The following is a 21,346-nucleotide window of genomic DNA, read 5'->3' on the forward strand; positions in this document are numbered from 1 at the left end:
TACTTGCGTTCCAACTCTTGGGAATTTATTGGGGCTCTCTTTGTGGATTAATAAAGGGTCAATTTTTGTAGATTTCATGAGCGTTTGAAAAGAAGTTGTCTTCTGTGTTCAGGGTACTGAATTTGACATATCTATAACCAAAAAAAAAAAAACCCAAACCCAGTGCCGTCGAGTCGATTCCGACTCATAGCGACCGCTATGAGTGTGACATATCTATACTGGGCTGAAACTGACTCGATGGCAGTGTGGGTTTTTTTTTTCAAATTGATTTTTACCTAATTAGACCTTCTATACCCTGATTTTTTTACACTTATTTGCTATGTGTTGAGAAAGATGAGTCTCCTTTATTACATTTGTTTCTCCTTTTTTTTTTCATTTTTGTTTTGTATGTTTTGATAATCTATTACTTGATAAAGTACAATTTATAATATTTTATTTCCATTGTGGATTATACTCATTGTTATTAAATGTCCCCTCTCCCCCTCATGCCTAATTTAATCCTTTGAGTCTTGTTTTCTGTTCACGTTTGCTTGGTATGTTCTCATCATTTTACTTTCAATATTTTGAGTAGTTTAGATGGATTTCTTTTCTACGTCATCAACTTGGGATATGCTTTTAATTCAAGCTAAGAGTCAGTATTTTTAATAGGTGAGCTTATCCCATTTACAATGATAAAATAAATGTGTTTGGGTCTTAAGTTGGTTACATTATTTTTTGACATACAATCTGTTTTCTTTGGTCTCTGTGTTTCATGTGTTCACTCCGATAGCTTGAAAGGTTTATCATGTGTTTTTAGATTTTATAGTGTTTACACTTGTAATTTTAAATGATGCACTCAAATCTCTCTTTTTTTTTTTTGATTTACCAACTCCAGGCAGAATCTGTCTCTCTACTATAAAGCTGAGGAGATTAGTACTTAGACTTCCTGATAACTTTTTTTTTTCAATTTATTTATTGTACTTTAGATGAAAGTCTATAGAACAAACTACTTTCTCAAACAGTTGGTACACATATTGTTTTGTGACATTGGTTAACAACCCCATGACATGTCAACACTCTCCCTTCTCGACCTTGGGTTCTCTATTACCAGCTTTCCTGTCCCCCCCTGCCTTCTAGTTCTTGCCCCAGGGCTGGTGTGCCCCTTTAGTCTCGTTTTGCTTTGTGGCCTGTCTAATCTTTGGCTGAGGGGTGAACCTTGGGAGTGACTTCATTACTGAGCTAAAAGGGTGTCCGGCGGCCATACTCTCAGGGTTTCTCCAGTCTCTGTCAAGCCAGTAAGTCTGGTCTTTTTTTGTGAGTGGGAATTTTGTTCTACATTTTTCTCCAGTTGTCTGGGACCCTCTATTGTGATCCCTGTCAGAGCAGTTGGTGGTAGTAGCCAGGTACCATCTAGTTGTACTGGGCTCAGTCTGGTGGAGGCCCTGGTAGATGTGGTCCATTAGTCCTTTGGACTAATCTTTCCCTTGTATCTTTAGTTTTCTCCATTCTTCCTTGTTCCTGAAGGGGTGAGACCAGTGGAGTATCTTAGATGGCCACTCATGGGCTTTTAAGACCCCAGACAGTACTCACTAAAGTAGAACGTTGAACATTTTCTTTATAAACTATGTTATGCCACTTGAGCTAGATGTTCCCCGAGACCATGATCCCCCCAGTCCTCAGCCCAGCAATCCTGATAACTTTTTTACTTTTCCTCCCTCCAGTTTTTTTATTAGTTCTATTATATTCACGGTCTGTTCAAGAATTCTAATTCTAAATTTGCTTAGCCTCAGAGGTTCCATTTAAATAGATACAGAGCTGTGATGGAGTTGTCTTATGTGAATTTAACTCAGATGAAACTGTGTTTCCCAGAACTTTTTCCCTACATAGTTATGTATCTCCTAGTGGTTCTGTTTCTCTGATCAAACTCAGACCATGCAAGAGCTCACCACCCATCCTTGCATACCATCATCCCTTCTCCACTCCTGAATTCTTTCAGTTCATCTCTTGGCTGCTTCCTTGTGTTATCCCTTGATTTGATGCAGATTTTACTATATTTCAGCTGAGCTGACAGTCTTCATGGTCTGTGGTTTCAGGTTGTGGCCATTTCCTAGCTTCAGTAAAAATGAAATTTTCTCTTTCTTTTTTTATAATTTATGTTATTTTTAGTAGGTTTTAGAGAAGAAAATGAAATGTAAATTATCTTACTCTACTTCTTTTGACTAAGAGTCTTATAAACTGAATTTATCACCCAGTGGATAAGCTGTTTTCATTTGTAATTTAAGTACTTTTACAGAACCTATGAGTTCTACAGAACGCTATGAGTCGGAATCGACTCAACGGCACTGGGAGAGAGAGAGAGAGGAGGGAGACAGAACCATTAATAATACACAGATAAATATTAAAAAAAAAAGTTAAGTCTGTTACCTGCACAAAATATCCTTAGCTGCTGGACTGGTGATATAAGTTGCAAATGAGTGGTGAACAGATCAACAAATGCTCCAGGATAAATAATGAAGAGAAAAATCCCAAAGCCATTAAATCGAACTTGTTCCCTAAGAAATCACATAAGAAAAATGAATTTACTAATGCTATCACGTTTATTAAATTAATAATATATATAATCTTAAGACTTTTTAGTAAAATTCAATTTTTTGTTTAAAAAACAAAAAGTCCTTCTGGATAGCCCCCTCCCATTATACCTATACATAATCATAATTTTATAATAGTGTACAGATTTGCTTATCTGGGAAACTGAATTCTGTAAAACAGCATTCTGAATAGACCTACAACTTCAAAATTTTTAGAAACCAATATGCTAAGGAAATAAACTTGACATTAATCACATATATAAAGAGGTGGTAAATATTTCTATGAGAAACTAAAGGAAAAATATTTTCAGAGAGAGAGACACAATAGAATATATGGGAAATTATCTAAATACTTACATTTGCTATTATAAGTAATAGCAGAGATTTATCTAACTATATTCCTGTTGAGCTAACATTAAAATAAGTGCACTTCAAAATGCATAATGCTTAGATTGTCCTTAAGAGAATCATTAAAAATATTTTCCTTCATTAATAGTTTTATATCGATTCATTCACTACAAATAGATGTTACATTTAATAGTTTCATAAGATCAAATAGCTACTCAAAAAAAGCATCACCCAAATATACCATGCTGTCACTTCATACTGAATACATAACTGTAAAATTAACTTTTTCTTGGCAGTTGGGATTTTATAAAAAAATTACCTAAATTATTTTATAAACATGTTGTGAATGATGAAACTGCTGATAACGATGCTTCTATACGTAAAACCCTAAAGGCTGCAAAGCTAAAAATTTGAAGCTAAGGTGAAAGGGATAAAAAAAAAAAAAAAAGAGAGAGACGCGCACTTAAACCACTGCTGTGCACACCTGTGTAGCAGTATATGCTCTGTCAAGAAGATGAGGAATTATTGCCAGTCAATAGACTCTTGTTCTTAAGCAACTGGAAAGTAATAAGAAGTGATTAAATATTCTCCTCTAAAACAGCTGTTCTTAACCTTTTAACTGGTCTACACACCCAAAGGATAGCACAGAACACATTCCCATCACTACACTTGTTCATCATGGCAGTAATTATCACTGGAGGCCAGGAGGTGGGACTCATCCTCTCTCCCATGACTAGTTTAGAAGTTTAGTAAAGTTTTAAAAGCTGAGGTATAATTACAATGATAAATTTGGGGTAGTCAATGCCAAGAACAAGGCATGATACTTGGAGCAAGTCGTGGGCTTTGCGTACAACGCCTATTATTCTGACCCAATGATGAATAGCAAGATTAGGTTTCAGGATTGGATGAAAAATCAGGAAGCACAATGAGGTTATAGTCATGCTGGCAAAAGGCAAAGGATGGCAAGTCCCAGATTACAGATATGCACACAAGTACTGGACATATTCATCAATTTATTAATCTTCTTTATAAAAGATAAACTATCTCAAAGTAATAATGGTGGATATGCACTGAGCAATATCCACAGAAAGAAAAAATGCTGAGATATCGAATTACCAGATTTCAGTAATAAACCCTCCTAAACTAAAAGTTTCTTTGTCTGCAGTAGAAAGGAAAAGGTAACTATTACCTAATAGCTGCTATCCCATGTCCAATTTCATGTACAACACCACTAATGAGGACTGCAGCGAAGAAATAGGTCAGTTGGTTGACGGGTAAATTTATACCAGGAACCTGTTCATAGACACAATAATAAATACACACGTGAGCACCAAGAGATCTCGATGTTCACTCTGTATTAAAATGTAAACCTCCAAGGTGAATGTTCTATAAAGTAAAAGCAATACAAATATCAATGGTTCAATTCTCAATTTCTAACAGGGCTTTGAACCTGTTATTTCCAGTTTGACCCCTCTGCTAAGAATGTGCATTTCTACCCCAGTTCTGATTAAGTATAAATGCAAATTCTCAGCAGGCAACTGAACTGGAAACAACTGGTTTGAAGCCCCGGTTTTTTGAATGAGGCAGTTTCTCTGTAGGGAGCAAAAAACCAATCTAAAGGTTAAAAAGTTGAACCTAATTTTCCGAAGTCTTCACCATGGGAAAGGATTAGGGAGCCCAGCAAAGTGCCCAGGAATGCAGAGCGACAGTGAAGGAGTCAGCTGCTGATCTGATCCACCTTTAAGGGCTGGGTGCCAGATTCGGGAGTTCTTATGCAAATTCCTACTCCCTCCTCTGAATTCAGTTACTGCAAGTTTCCAAATACCTATGCTAAATCATACAGGATGTTCCTCCCCCTCCAACCAAAGACTTTCATTGTAATATTCTCAAGTTATACGAGAGTAGGTAATTAAAGCTAGGGCAATCAAGTGCCTTATCGGTGTGGGCGCATCATGCCCTCCATTTCTTCTATTTCATCAGTCTGTCCATTATATTAGTCAGAAAAGTGTGAAAGGGATACATAAACATTATATTGAAACTGAAATTTCAGGCTGAAAGTACACCTGGAGCGCAGACATGTGAAAGACATCGGAAGACGCCGGAGTTGCCTTACAATCATGTGCTCTTAAAATGTTGTGCATACGTGTCTGTAACACTGCATACTCAAGGGAAATTTGCTATTGTAAAGGCTGCACTGTAAATTTTTTTTGGTAGCCAAGAATCTTCCTGTGAGATAATTACTTCTGAGTTATGTCATCTCTTAAGGAGAGAAAGATTCTATAAGTTTGGCTAAGCAGGGTACACCAGGTGTCATTAATCCAGTTTACATATTGAGCATCCATTTCTCACAGTTCAGGAACTGGGACTCAAAAGGTATCCTTCTGGAGGAAATATCTTCCTTCTTTTATTAATTATTATTATTTTAAATTAATTATAAAATATATGTTTAATGCAGGAAAACTGGCAAAACTCAAAACTAAAAACCTATGTAGAATCCTGCTCCCAAAGCACAAAACTTGTCAACGTTTTTTTAATGCATGTCCTAGTTTTTTATGTATGCATATCTTCAAAAATTATACTATAAATATAAATATGGTTTTGAAACCTGTCCCTTTTACTTAACAATATTATGAACATTTTCCCATGAATATTTTTTGGCTCAACATGATTTTTTTTTAATTTCACTATGTTTCAGGTGAAAGTTTACAGTACAAATTAGTTTCTCATTCAAAAATTTATACACCAATTGTTTTGTTACATTGGTTGCAATCCCCACAATGTGACAGCACATTCCACCTTTCTACCCTGGCTTCTCCCTGTCCATTCATCCAGTTTTCCTGTCCCTTCCTGCCCTCTGGTCTTTGTTTTTGGTCAGGTGTTGCAGATTTGGTCTCCTATACTTAATTGAACTACAAAGCATGTTCTTCATGCGTGTAATTGTTTTATAAAACCCAACCCACTGCCATGGAGTCGACTCCGACTCATAGCGACCCTATGGGACAGAGTAGAACTGCCCCAGAGAGTTTCCAAGGAGCGCCTGGCGGATTTGAACTGCCGACCTCTTGGTTATTAGCAGCTGTAGCGCTTAACCACTACACCACCAGGTTTGCTTTATAGGCCTGTCTAATCTTTGGCTGGAATGTGAATTTCGGGAGGGGCTTCAGTTCTGAGTTAGAAGGGTGTCCAGAGTCCATAGTCTCGGGGGTTCCTCCAGTCTCTGTTAGATCCGTAAGTCTGGTCTTTTTTTTTGTGAATTTGAATTTTGTTCTGTATTTTTCTCCTGCTCTTCTATGATTTCTTTTTGCAATTTTAATTCAGTTGGAATTGATTTTTGTGCAGAACAGAGGAATGTCACTTGGTAAGCCTCCTTTAGTAACTGAAGAGAACGTTCAAACGATGCTGCTTAGATCACTTTCTTAAATTCCATTAATTCCAAGTGCCCTTTCCCTGATTATAAAACAAGTTTCCATAGTCATCATTTTTAACGTATGCATAATATTCCATTAAGTGACAATCCCATCATTTATCCACTCTTCACTTATTATTTTGGTTGTTTCCAACTCTTTATAACGTCAGAATGAAGAGTTTGATGAATACTATATTTTCTTGACTATGCTTGGAAGTGTTTCCTTAAGCTAGAGTCCCAGACATGGAAGTCAGGATCAAAGAATATGGACATTTTTTTGATGCTCATCATGGTAAATCCTCTTTTGTCCCAGAGCCTACTAAGCTCCTTTTCTCAAGAACACCAGTGTCCCTTTTTCTACATACCCACTACATTCCCATGCTGTCAGGGGCCTGCCTGTTCAGCTTACTAAGTTTTCTTTTCTCTGATTACTCTCTAAATTTATGTACTTAAGATTAATTTTCATATATTCCCTCTTTATCACAAAGTATCCTGGTTACTTTACCTTTAATTCAAATAAATCGGTAAGCTTGATTCAATAGGATATTGTTTCCCTGTCTTTTATTACTTTATGGATGAAGTAAAGACAGAAGGTAAGGACTTGAGCGAGTGACTATACCAGCAGATGGTAACGGTACTGGATTGCCCATCTGTTCCTGCCATGATCACACAGGGTATTAGACGTACCGGAATACTGATCTCTCAATAACACAGAGTGCCAGGTTTTGGGGAATACCGAACAAGACAGTAGGGAATTATACAATAAACAGAAAGTACATTCGCTAAGCTTCAAGAGGTTATAATCAAAGTCAGGAGACATCACACCCTTAAAGTGATCCATAAAAATAGATGGTGGGCCACAGAGGACAGCTGACTACTTCTTTTCATTAAAGTTTTATTGTGGTAAGATAAATTTTTTTTTTAATATATATCTACGACAAAAAAATTTGCCATTTTAACCATTTTTAAGTGACATTAATTACATTCACCTGTTGTATGACCATCGCCACTATCCATTTCCAGAAGTTTTTCATCATCACACACAGAAACTCAGTGCCCCTTCAGCAATAACTCTCCATTCTCCCCTCCCCTTGCTGACTTAATGATTATCAAAGCACAGCTCTCCTACACAGCTGATATTTTGTGAGCTGTATGAATAAGCCGAGAAGCAAACTGCAGAAACAATTTCTTCTCAAAACAAGGAACGTTTTGCCATTCTAATCCTATCAAACAGGCCAATGATCATATTTCCTCCAACCTTGCTTCCTTCTCTTGTATTCACTTTATTGATGAGCAATAACCAATTGCATAACCTGAGAATCATCCTAAACTCTTCCTTCTCCCTCCAGACTCACATTCAATTAATCACCAAGATCTGAGAACTCTATTCCAAAAGATCACTTGAACCCATTCCCTTCATTCTCCTTGCCACCAATTTAGCTTAGGTCTTTAACATTTCTAACATGATAAATTACTCCAACTGCCCTCTCAAATGGTCTTCCCATGTTTGGCCTAACCCTACTTTGGTTCATTTTGCATAAACTGGTAAAATCAAAACTTCTTAGAATGGTCCTTTGAAATCTGGCCCCTATAAGACCTATAACCCCATCTTATCTCCTGCACTGTCTTATACCCTTACTGCCATTCCTAACTCCTCCTCCTACCATATTCCCTTTAGACACAGGTCAAAATTACTTATATCGCAGATGACACAATACTGTGTATAAAAAATACCAAAGACTCGACAAGAAAGCTACCAGAGCTAATAAATAATCCAGCAAAGTGGCAGAGTACAAGATCAATACACAGAAATCAGTTGTGTTTTTAGACACTAGCAACGAACAACTTGAAAAGGAAATTAAGACCAATCCTTTTATAATAGCATCTAAAAGAATAAAATATCTAAGAATAAATTTAACCAAGGAGGTGAAAGGCCTTAACACAGAAAAATATAAAACACTGCTGAAAGAAATTAAAGGAGAACTAAATAAATAAATAGAAAGACATCTTGTGTTCATGGATTGGAAGACTTAATGTTGTTAAGATGTTAATTCTACACAGTGATGTACGGATACAACACAATTCTTATTAAAATCCCAACAGTCTTTATTGTAGAAATGGAAAAGCGGATCCTGAAATTCATAAGGAATTAATTGCAAGGGGCCTGAACAGCCAAAACAATTTCAAAAAAATAAAGTAGGAAGACTCATACTGCTTGATTTCAAAACACATTACAAAGCTACAGTAATCAAAACACCGTGGTACTGGCATAAGGATGGTCATATAAACCAATGAAATAGAATTGAGACTCCAGAAATAAACTCATACATCTATGGCCAATTAATTTTTTTTTATAAGGGTGTCAAACCCATTCAATGGGGGAAAGAATACCCTCTTTAACAAATGAGGCTGGGACAACTGGATTTCTACATGGAGAAGAATGAAGTTGGACACATACTTCACACCACTGAAAAAATTAACTCGAAATGGATCAATGACTCAAATATAAGAGCTAAAACCATAAAACTCTTAGAAGAAAATATAGGGGTAAATCTTCAGGACCTTCTTTCAGGTAATGGATTTTTAACTATGACATCAAAAACACAACAATAAAAGACAAAAGAGATAAATTAGATTTCATCAAAATTAAAAACTTTTGTGCATCAAAGGACTTGATCAACGAAGTGAAGAGACAACCTATAGATTGGGAAAAAAACTGGGAACAATATATTGGATAAGGGTGTGTGTTTTGCTGTGTATATTCTCAACAAAATAAGTAAAAAAAAAAAAAAAGGGCAAAGACTTGAATAGACATTCTCCAAAACAGATATACAAATGGCCAATAAGCACATGAAAAGACGCTCAACATCATTCCAAGAACCAACCAAACCCATCGCTGTCGAGTCAATTCCAACTTATAGCAGCCCTATAGGACAGAGAAGAACTGCCCCATGGAGTTTTCAAGGACCGCCTGGTAGATTCAAACTGGTTAGCAGCCGTAGCACTTAATCACTATCCACCAGGGTTTCCTCAACATCGTTATATTGTTGTTAGGTGCCGTCAAGTCGGTTCCGACTTATAGTGACCCTATGTATCACAGAATGAAACACTGCCTGGTCTTGCGCCATCCTTACAACCATTGTTATGCTTGAGCCCATTGTTGCAGCCACTGTGTTAATCCATCTCGTTGAGGGTCTTTCTCTTTTCCACTGACCCTGTACTCTACCAAGCATGATGTCCTTCTCCAGGGACTGATCCCTCCTGACAACATGTCCAAAGTCTCAACATCATTAGCACTATGGAAACGTAAATCACAACCAAAATGAGATACTTCACACCAACTAGGATGGCTATTAGAAAAACAAATGACAAACAATAAATGTTGGCAAAGATTTGGAGAAATTGGAACACTAATACATTGCTAGTGGGATTGTAAAATGGTGCAGCCACTGTGGAAATAGTTTGGTGACTCCTCAAAAAGTTATAGAATTAGCATATGAACCAGCAATTTCACTCCTAAGAATATACCCAAAAGAACTGACAGCAGCAACTCAGACACATGTAAAACCAATGTTCACTGCAGCATTATTCACAATAGCTAAAAGGTGGAAACCACCCAAGTACCCATCGACAGATGAATGGATAAACAAAACGTGGTATATACATACAATAGAGTATTTTTCAGCCATTAAATGAAGTTCGGATACATGTCATCACATGGATGAGCTTTGAAAGCATTATGCTGAGTGAAATAAGTCAGACAAAAGAAAGAATATTGTATTATCCTACTTATATGAGTTATGTAGAACAGGCAAATGCATTGAGACAAAAGATTAGTGGTTGCCAGTGACTGGGGGGAGAGGAAACTGGGCAGTTAGGGAAAAAGTAATAATAAAGGAATGATTTGGGTCTAGGATCTCAGTGATTTTGCTGATGGGGCATATTACTGATTGTGTTGCTGTTTTTGTTAAGTGTCTTTGAGTCAGCTGTGGTTCATAGTGACCCTACATACAACAGAACGTAACACTGCCAGGTCCCTCGCCATCCTCACAATCATTGATATGTTTACGTCATTGTTGCAGCCACTGTGTCAATCCATCTCATTGAGGGTCCTCCTCTTTTTCACTGAACCTCTACTTTACCAAGCATGATGTCCTTCTCCAGGGATTGGCTCCTCCTGATAAAATGTCCAAAGTACGTGAGAAGAAGTCTCACTTCTAAGGAGCATTCTCGCTATACTTCTTCCAAGACAGATTTGTGCATTTTTCTGGCAGTCTATGGTATATTCAATGTTCTCTGCCAACACCATAATTCAAACGCATCAATTTTTCTTCAGCCTTCGTTATTGTCCAGCTTTTGAATGCATATTAGGTGACCGAAAATACCATGGCTTGGGTCTGGCTCACCTTAGTCCTTAAAGCAACATCTTTGCATTTTTTTTTTTTTTTAACACTTTAAAGAGGTCTTTTACAGCAGATTTGCCCAATGTAATGTGTCGTTTGATTTCTTTTTTTATTTTTATTTTTCGTTTGATTTCTTGACTGCTGCTTCCATGGGCGTTGACTGTGGATCCAAGTAAAATGAAATCATCGACAACTTCAACATTTTTTCCATTTATGATGATGTTGCTTACTGTGAAAAATTTTTTATGTTGAGGTGCAATTCATACCGAAGGCTGTAGTCTTTGATCTACATCAGTAAGTGCGTCAAGTCCTCTTTACTTTCAGCAAGTAAGGCTGTTACCTGCATATCACAAGTTGTTAATAAGTCTTCCTCTAATCCTGATGCTCTGTTCTTCTTCATATACTGCAGTTTCTCAGATTATTTGCTCAGCATACAGACTGAATAAGTATGGTGGAAGGATACAACCCTGACACGCACACTTCCGGACTTTAAACGAATCAGTATCCCATTGTTCTGTTTGAACAACTGACTCCTGGTCTATGTACAGGTTCCTCAAGAGCACAGTTGAGTGTTCTGGAATTCCCGTTCTTCGCAATGTTATCCATAATTTGTTATGACCACACAGTCAAATGCCTTTGCATAGTCAATAAAACACAGGTAAACATCCTTCTGGTATTCTCTGCTTTCAGCCAGGATCCATCTGACATCAGCAATGACATCCCTGGTTCCATGTCCTCTTCTGAAACTGGCCTGAATTTCTGGCAGTTCCCTGTCGATATACTGCTGCAGCTGTTTTTGAATGATCTTTGGCAAAATTTTGCTTGCATGTGGTATTAATGATATTGTTTGGTAATTTTCACATTCTGTTGGATCGCTTTTCTTTGGAATGAGCACAAATGTGGATCTCTTCCAGTTGGTTAGTGAAGGTAATATATTAAAAATATTATAGTTTATTGAAGAATTATTGATCTTTCTTAAGAGGAGTAGAGCATAATGTTGCGTAATATCAGTGGTAGGTGACTGATGGATCCTCCACTCACTAGCTGTGACCACAGGCAAGTTATTTAACATCTCTGTGCCTTGATTTTTTTCATCTGTAAATTATTGTTGCAAGAATAAAACGGGCACGAAAAAGTCACACACGAAGCACTGCATATTTACTAGGCTTTATTATTACTATTATTATTCCCTGTGCCTTTCCATGTTATATGGTTTCCTGTATTACTGGGATGCTCAATCTCCACCTTCCCTTTTTTCCCAGGATGTGTGGACTCTGCTCCTCTTTCTCTTGAAGCTCCCCTTTACTCTCTTTTCAGTGTGAGGCACACCTCAGCATCTGTTCTCTCTGGTTCCCACAGCACCTTTGGTCAGTATGAGGGCTAACTGTAGCACAATCATAGCAGCTCTCCCTCTAGATTAAAAGGTCCATGAGTGCTAGGATTTGATTGTGTTCCTGGTATAAGCAGGATCCAGCACATGGCCAGTAGGCAGAACACACAAAATGACTGCTGCAGAAATAAATAATTTCTTCCGGGTCTTCACCTGGTGAATCTTTTAAACCTCTGAGAAAGAGCTATTACTATGGAAGAAATGATCATTCTCTACAAATGACTTCTAAATCTCCCTGTTATAGCAGCACTAGATAACTTAAGACAGATGGCAATACTACCCAAAGCAATCTATAGATTCAACAAACACAATGCCGATCAAAATTCTAACAGCTTTCTTTGCAGAAATGGAAAAGTGAAGCCTCAAATTTATGTGGAACTGCAAGGGGCCCCAAATAGCCAAAGCAATCTTGAAAAAGAACAAAAAAGGAGAACTCGCACTCCTCATTGCAAAATGTACTATAAAGCAACAATAATCAAAACAGTCTGGCTCTGGTACAATAATAGACATATAGACCAATGGAATAGGATTGAGAGTCCAGAAATAAATTCATACATCTATGGTCAACTGATTTTCGACAAGAGTGCTAAGTCCATTCAATAGGTAAAGAATAGTCTTTTTAATAAATTGTCCTGGAACAACTGGATCTCCACATGCAGGAGAATGAAGCTGGATCCATACTTCAAACCAGATATGAAAATTAACTCAAAATGGATCTAATGTAATTAGATAATATTCTTACCTAAATGTAAGAACTAAAACCATAAAACTCTAAGAAGAAAACAAAGGTAATGCTTTGGGATCTAGTCTTTGACGATGGTTTCTTGGCTATGACACCAAAAGCATGAGGAAGAAAAGACAAAATATATAAATTGGACTTCATCAAAATTAAAAATTTTTGTGCATCAAAGGACTTGGTCAACAAAATGAAGAGACAACCTATAGACTGGGAGAAAAATTTTGGGAATTACTATTTGATAAGAGTTTAATATCAAGAATACATGAAGAACTCCTACAACTTGTAACAAAAAGACAACCCAATCAAAACATGGGCAAAGGATCTGAACAGACATTTCACCAAAGAAGACATATAAATGGCCAACAAGTACATGAAAAGATGCTCAATGTCATGAGTCATTAGGAAAATGATAAAACGACAACAAAAAGAAAACTGGTGTTGGTGAGAATGGAGCAACTGGATCCCTCATCCATTGCTAGTGGGACTGTAAAATGGTGTAGCCACTGTGGAAAACAGTTTGGTGACTCCTCAAAAAGTTAACATGCCATTACCATATGACCCAGAAATTCCACTCCTAGGTATATACCCAAAAGAATTGAAAGCAGGAATGCAAACAGCTACTTATATACCAGTGTTCACTGCAGCACTTTTCACAATAGCCAAAAGGTGAAAACAACTCGTGTCTGTCAACGGATGAACAGAAGAACAGATGGATAGATAAACAAAATGCGGTACATACGCTAACGATCTGGGCTCACTGCTAACTGAAAGGTTGGCGGTTTGAACCCACCCAGTGACAACAAGAAAGAAAGGCCTGGCAATTTGCTTCCATAAAGATTACAGCTAAAAAAATCCCTATGGAGCTCAGTTCTACCCTATAATACACAGGGTTGCCATGAGTCAGAAATGACTCAGCTGCAACGGGTTTTTTTTTTTTTTTAAATAAATGTAGTATACATACAAAGGAATATTACTCAGCCATTAAGAGAAATGAAGTCCTGATACATGCAACATGTATAAACCTTGAAAACATTATGCTGAGTGAAATAAGTCAGTCACAAAATGACAAATATTGTATGATCGCATTTATTTGAAATACCCAGAAATAAATTCATAGAGACAAAAGTTCCTTTGTGGTTACCAGGGGCAGGAGGGACAGGGAAAGGGTGAGTCATTGCTTAGGGAGCACAGAGTTTCTGTTAAGGGTGATGGAAAAAATTGGAAATGGATAGTAGTGACGGTTGCACAATATGATAAAGAAAATTAATGTCACTGAGTTGTAAAAAATGTTGAAATGGCAAATGTTTTGTTATACATATGTCTACCACCATAAAGAAAAAGTTAGCCAATGGTAAAGCCCCCTTCCAAACTCCAGAGACATAAATGATAAAGTACAGGTACACACGACACTTTAAAGTGAGAATCATTATAAAGAGTTTATAATTTAAGAAGTACAACTTAGCACATTATTGTTCACATCAAGAAATCACAGTGACCATTCAGAAAGGTCTTATACCAGACTTAATGGTCTGACTGAGACTGGAGGGACCCCAGAAGATACGGCACCCAGGCTTTGTTAGGCCAAAACTAAAACTGTTCTCAAAGCCAACTCTTCAGACAAAGATTAGACAGGACTATAAGATATAAAATGATACTGACAAGGAGTATGCTTCTTAGCTCATGAAGAGACTAAATGGGCAGCTCCTGTACAGAGATGAGATGAGAAGGCAGAAAGGGACAGAAGCTGGTTGAACGGACACGGGAAATCCAGGGTGGAAAGGAGGAGTGTGCTGTCACATTACAGGGAGAACAACTAGGGTCACATAACAATGTGTGTATAAGTTTTTGTATGAGAAACTAACTTGAACTGAAAACTTTCACTTAAAGCACATTTAAAAAAGGAAAAAAAAAAAAAGAAAGGTCTTATACCTTTAAATAAAAGGATATTATTAGTTAGGCTCTGAGAGCCAAGAAAAGGAAAGGGAAGCACTTTCCATAGGATTAAAATCCAATTTATTTATACATTATAGACAGTTTAAACCAGCATGTTTATTCCTTGATAGCAACAGTCTTTTAACATTTCAAGAAGACAATATGAATTAAATCAAACATCCGTAATTGTTTAAAGCCTTGATAGAGGCCCATTTGTTCTACCACTACCAAATACTGTGATAATGCCTTGCTATATTCTTATCAATATTTTTGTTAAAGCATATAATTTAAAAAACTGTGAGACTCGTACTGTATTTTTTCGTGTTATTCATTTTCTGCCAACCGCACAACTCCTCCCACATTATTTTCATATGCATGCTATGCCAATTTTGTTTTATATGTTGCTGACTCCAATTAACCCTAAGAAGATATAATTAAACTATGAAATAAGCAGACCTAACATAACCTGATGGCTCCACTTAAGGTGACCTCATAAGGTTTTCGCATTCAACTGTTAAGCTAATATGCTATAATTATCAACTTAAATTAATAGAAACAAACACAGTTTCGATTGTTTATTTTCTGATTACTGGGGGGACTACCAGCCTCGATTCATGACTTCTTGACCATGGCTTATACTTTTATTATACCATTATGACCAAAAGTAACATTTTTGGACTATTTTTATACACATAAGCAGATTAATGAAAATGAACCACAAAAGAAAATGAACAGAACAATATGATTTACTTGTAATATGGGAGGACAGGTGAATGAGACCAAAATTCACCTCTGGAAACGTCACTAGACATGCGTGGTATATGCATGGGCACACTATGCCAGAACTGTTTCACTTAATTTCATCATTTACTGTGCATTATATGTATGTGCGTGTTATTTATATGGGCACATTATTTGCAAAAAATACAGTAATTTATCTTCATATTTATATTATGGATAGGAGTTATACTATACAGAAGAAATATACTTCTATTTTAACAAAGCTATATAAAAAAAAATGTAGGCACTTACCACAACTTGTAGCACCTGTTCATTGTGAATTGAGGATGAGGAGGAGGAGGAAGAAGAGGAAGAGGAGGAAGACGAAGAAGAGGAGGAGGAAGAATAAGATGAGGGAGAGTCAGCCATCATTTGTGCCAAAGTCTGCATCAAAGTTTTTCCAAGGAGGAAAAAAGAGCTAAACATAGCAATTACTCCAAACACCATTCCAAAATTGAACCTGTCAAAAGGAAAGAAATCATATAAATGGACAATTTCTCACAATTCATGAAGGAACACATTCATCAACTAGTCACATTTCATAGTTTCAAAATAATGGCTAACAATTTCAACAACTCTGCATCTTTTTCCTACCTGAACTTCAGATACTTGACTAAAGCACAAGCACTAGTCTATTTAAACAAATCTAACAATTTATAACTCCGTGATAACTGAAGACGCTAAATATTGTTCAAAAAAAAAAAAAAAAAATTTTTTTTCAAGAGGCTAAATATTGTTCACACACACACACACAAAAGTGTCTGTTTCCTCTCCTGTCTTTTGCTCTTGTATATATCATTGTTTTGATCTTGTTTTCATATGGTAATGAAAGCTCTTTTGACTTTATAGACAGCACCTTTTTCATCTATCGATTCTACTGTTTGCATTTTTATTTTAGTTTTATTTTGTGATAAATGACTTTAAATATTAACAGGGTAAGATGTAACAATAGTTTCTTTCTTCTGCTGTTTTAATAATTAAAAGTTGCCCTTCTATAGTTGGGAAAAATCTATTACTTCTTCTGCTAACTTAAAAAACAATTTTTTACTGTGGCAAAGTATATATAACATAAAATTTGCCCTTTTATCTGCTAACGTTTTCAGAAGTTGTATTTTTCAAGGAACTTATCCATTTCATCTAAATTGTCAAATTTATAGGTGTAGAATTGTTCACAATAGTCTTTATTTTTTTAATCATCTATACAATCTATAGTAATGTCCTATTTTTCACTTTTGATTTTTGGTTACTTATGTTTTCCTTCTTTTTTGATCAGTCATGGTAGGGGTTTATCAATTTTATTTATCTTTTCAAAGAACCAACTTTTGGCTTTGCTGATTTTCTCTACTCACCCACCCACTGCCGTTGAGTCGATTCCGACTACTCTACTGTATGTTTATTTTCTATTTCATTGATTTCTGCTCTTATCTTTATTATTTCCTTCCTTCTACTTTGTTTCCTTTGATTTGCTCTTGCATGTTCTGCAAACTCTTTGATGACCTGATTGTTTACATTAAACTCTATTCCATTTCAAACAAAATTTTTAATAAAAAGAAAATTTAGACAACTCCCTCCCCCCATACTAGAAAGTATCTCAACCACAGAACTTGTCGGTGTTAGGTCTTAGAGAATACTGTAAACCCCTTAACTGTAAACCCCATAAAATTCTTTGACTTTTAATGTATGCAAAAACACAATGATGCAATCCTATAAGTAAATATAAAACCAGAAATTTCGTATACCGTCAACCTTTTAAAACTCAGTAGATTGAAAAATGATTGAAATAGCTAAGTTAATGAGCTATTTCTCACCACTACAATGACTAAAGCAAAAAGAGAAGATAAATACCACTGGTAAAGCATTCTCGCTTTCCGCCGTCCCCAACTGTAAAAGGTACGATTGAAAACAGCAGTTTGCCATCTTATGTGAAAAGGGGAGATGCTCAATCCGTTGTTTTCCAGCCAGTCTTCGTAAGAATGCTTAAAATAGACAGATGACTAGAAAAGAAAGAAAAAGTTCCATTCAATTTCGAAGAACTTGTAATGTTTAAGAACATCAAAAAAGTATTTTCTAAAGAAAATCGAGACACTGACTGCTCAAATGTTTAAATTTTAGAGCTTTATGTTCATTCTTGAGGATATTAAAAGGAGGGTGTCGATTAGCTAGTCTGCTGAGGACAGACTGAGCAAACTATGGCCCATGGGCCGAATCCAGGCTACACCCCGTTTTTGTGTAGTCTGTGAGCTAAGAATAGTTTTTTACATTTTAAAAGGATGGCAAAAAACCGTCAAACTAACCAAACCATCCATCCAAGAATATGCAACAGAGACCCTTCATGGCCCACAAAGCCTAAAATATTTACTACCTGGCCCTTTACAGAAAAAGTTTGCCGACCTCACCTTAGAACAGCATTGTCCAAAAGAAGCATAATGCAAGCTACATATGTAATTTTAAATTTCTTAGCAGCCACATTAAAAAAAAAAAAAAGCATACAGAAACAGGTAAGATTAACTTTAATGTTTTCTTTAACCCAAATATTATAATTTCAACATGTAATTAATATAGAAAAATCGGGACACTTTACATTCTTTTTTTTGGTACCAAACCTTTGACATCAGTGTTACCTTGACACAGCACATCTCAATTCAGACTAGCCACATTTCAAGTACTCAGTAGTTACCTTACTGGACAGCACATGTCTAAAAGCCTTGTTACCACAGGAAAAAAAGGGGTCTTGTGCTATAATTTAAAAACACCCCCCAACCAATGCAACAGAAGGGTCCGGTTAGTTGGAATCAGTGCTTTCTATCTTCTTCTGAGCAACAACACTAAGAAGTTAGGCTGACTTAATCATGTAAACGTAGAAAACTTATCTAAAGCCATCTTTGTCTTGGTGACTTCTTGCTTTAGTTCTCTGGGGTCGGGCGATAGATGCTTAAATGCAGCCCTAACAAGTTTTAGCTTCTGGGAAGTTTGAAGTCCTTGACTTATGTAGGATTTTGGATGTCTGGCTGTATTATACACCTGACACCGATCCCTATTTTCACAATTAAAGTCAAGTATTCTGTCTTACTGATGCTCACCCACCTAAGAAATTTACCTGTCCCTAGAAGGATATTTCAGCCCCATCAGAGCTATAAAAAATTACCTGAGTCTGAATACCGATGTTTGTTTGCTTTTGGATCTATAATGTATGTTCTCTGCCCTCAGTCTTCTGGAGAAGTTTTAAAAATCTGCTTGTTTTCCAGGAGTTGGAAAGTGAGAGTGACACACCCCTTCAGCAGATGTCTACTGAGGAAATCCTAGAACGAAGGGTGGAATGGCAGACCAAGCTGGAAGCAGAGAAGTTGAAGGTGCAGGCTCCAAAAAATCCAGGTCTCTCCATTATGGAGCAGACCCTCTGAATGAGTATCAGGTCTTGTGCTCTGAGGATCTTGTTCTCTTAGGGAGCAGGGGTTGTCACTGAAATTATAGGGACATCCTGATCACCTCACACATTTGACCAGGGACTGTAGAGGTTTTCAAGTCCTTTTTATTTTGGATTTTTTCATATATGCAACACAAAGACATCACGTGGCTTTTTTTTAAACAACAAAATCATTGTTTAAAGAAGCAATGGCCTGGAGTGCTTATCATATGCTAAGCACTATGCCAAGTACTTTACTTCAGTGCTTCTCAAACAAAAACGTGCACCTGAGGATCTTGTTAAGATGTAGATTCTGATTCTATAGGTCAGGGGTAAGGCCTGAGACTGTGCATTTCTAATAAGCTCTCAGATAAAGCAATACTGCTGGTCCTTGAACCTCAAGTTGGGCAGCAAGGTGTTATGCAGATGAACTAATGTAATCCTTTCTACAATCTCAGGCGATCTCTACTATTATCACCACTATCTTAAAGATAGGAAACCGAGGCATTGAGAGTAGTTTGCCCCAAGTCCCAACGGCTAGTAAATGGCAGAGTCCAGCGCTTGCTCTAACTACTACACGTATAACCTCCTGCGCTTTCCAAGTTCAAAGGCAACAAAGAAGCACAAGTCTCATTTCATTTTACTTTTAAATCTAAAACACACAATTCCAAACCATAGTATTCCATTTAAAAGGTAATCATATTAAGACTCTACTATTCATAATTGGAATGTTTATTAAACATTCGAGAATTTATGACTATGATTTTATTTCACACATACAGTCGTTCCTCCCCCCAAAACCAAAAAACCAAACCCACTGCCGTCGAGTCGATTCCGACTCATAGCGACCCTATAGGACAGAGTAGAACTGCCCCAGAGTTTTCAAGGAATGCCTGGTGGATTCGAACCGCCCACCTTTTGGTTAGCAGCCACAGCACTTAACCTCTATGCCACCAGGGTTTCCTTCCTCCCCCACCCCCATTCAATTCCAAAAGGCTGAACCATGTGCTCAGATTTTGCTACCCTTCCCGAGTGAAGAGTGCACCCTTCACCCAGGGTGTGGGGGAGGAGGGAGGAGGGAGGGGGGAGGGGGTTAGTTTGAGGGAGATGCAGGATACAAAGATTAGAGTTCAAGTAGTCAGAAACTAGTTATCTGAATCCTAACTACTTAATTACGCTACTCTGAGGTATGGTTTGAGGGCTAGCAGCATCGGTAGCACTTGGGAACTCATAGAAATGCAGAATTTTAGACCCCACCGCCGACAGATCCAATGAATCAGAATCTGCATTTTAACCGGAAACACATTCAAGTTTGAGACCGCTGCTCTAAATCACCTGATTCAGATTCATTCCAATACCACAGTCTCCAGAAGGTAGTGGTGACCTTAAAGACAATGAGGGAAAATGCCTTTTATAAGCAGACGCTTTATTTTCCTCCTCGGTGCACTGCCGCCGAATCTGGCCGGCTCTAGCCCTCCCGAGTCCGCCACCAGCGCCTTCTGGGGCAGGACCCAGCACAACGACTGCAGCAGCGACAGCCACGCGAGCCGCCACACCCCTCCCACTGCAGACCTTGCTAAAGCTCCACTGGGCCGGGGCACTGCACCGAAGGCCGCACGTGGGTACGAGCCGCGTGGCTTCCAGCCCCGGAAGCGCGGGCCAGAGGAAGAGAAAAGACCTCAGGCGATGCAGGGCCTTGCGCCTCGGGCCCTGGGCCCCGCGGGCTTGGGACTCAGGCCCGAGATCCTCACCTTCAGCACCAAGTCCGTCAGGTAGACGGCAGTCCAGCCGCCCACCACCACTACCACCAGCGAAACCGGAATCATAGCGGCGGCGGCGGCAGCGGAAGGAAGGCAAGCCCCGGGGTCTTCCTCCCTGTGGTCCGCAACCAGCCGACCGCACGGCGCCTACAATCCCAACACCCGCGGAGGAACCAAGGTGTCTCCGGTTCCTTTCTCACGGCGGTTCCGTTTCCCTCCGGACTCTTCCGGCAAGTTACGCGGACGTCCGCACGCCCGCCGGAAGAGGCGCGGGGACTTAGTGTCGCGGCACAGTCGCGTGCCGCCCTCAGGGCGCCGGCAGCACCTCGGCTTTCAGATCACCAGTGTTTAGACTTCTATCTATTTCTTAGGCTTTAGCCCTCCGGGGTGTGTACTGTCCGTTCTCACCGGTTCTGGATTGGGGTTTGCTGTTCTTTTTAGTCGAGTCAGGGTGTGGGGGTCATCTGAAGTAATCGTCTCCGCCTCCTCGACCCCACCATAGTTATCCAGATATTTTGAGTTAAGTTTGTTGTTGCTTTTTATTGAAGTGTAATTTACATATTGTGAAATCATTCATACAAATCTCAACTGCCCATTTCGATAAGTTTGACTATTCCA

At 38.0% G+C, this 21,346-nt stretch overlaps 1 protein-coding gene across 2 annotated transcripts in view; it reads right to left on the reverse strand.

Annotated features, from left to right (window-relative positions):
* The window catches only part of MBTPS2 (membrane bound transcription factor peptidase, site 2), a 53,155-nt gene extending 32,241 nt beyond the window's left edge, over positions 1 to 20,914 (reverse strand). For both annotated transcript variants that reach the window (XR_007515756.1, XM_049871409.1), the window contains exons 1-5: positions 20,720 to 20,914; positions 17,411 to 17,559; positions 15,818 to 16,025; positions 4,105 to 4,208; positions 2,404 to 2,531 (exon numbers count right to left, since the gene is read on the reverse strand). Coding sequence is in view for 1 of the 2 variants with exons in the window: in XM_049871409.1 (XP_049727366.1) it covers positions 2,404 to 2,531; positions 4,105 to 4,208; positions 15,818 to 16,025; positions 17,411 to 17,559; positions 20,720 to 20,794 (664 nt within the window). In the remaining variant the exon portion in view is untranslated. The remainder of the gene's footprint in view (positions 1 to 2,403; positions 2,532 to 4,104; positions 4,209 to 15,817; positions 16,026 to 17,410; positions 17,560 to 20,719) is intronic.
* Positions 20,915 to 21,346: the final 432 nt, after the last annotated feature.

The sequence above is a fragment of the Elephas maximus genome, chromosome X (genome assembly GCF_024166365.1).
Source record: "Elephas maximus indicus isolate mEleMax1 chromosome X, mEleMax1 primary haplotype, whole genome shotgun sequence".
NCBI classification, from domain to species: Eukaryota; Metazoa; Chordata; class Mammalia; order Proboscidea; family Elephantidae; genus Elephas; species Elephas maximus.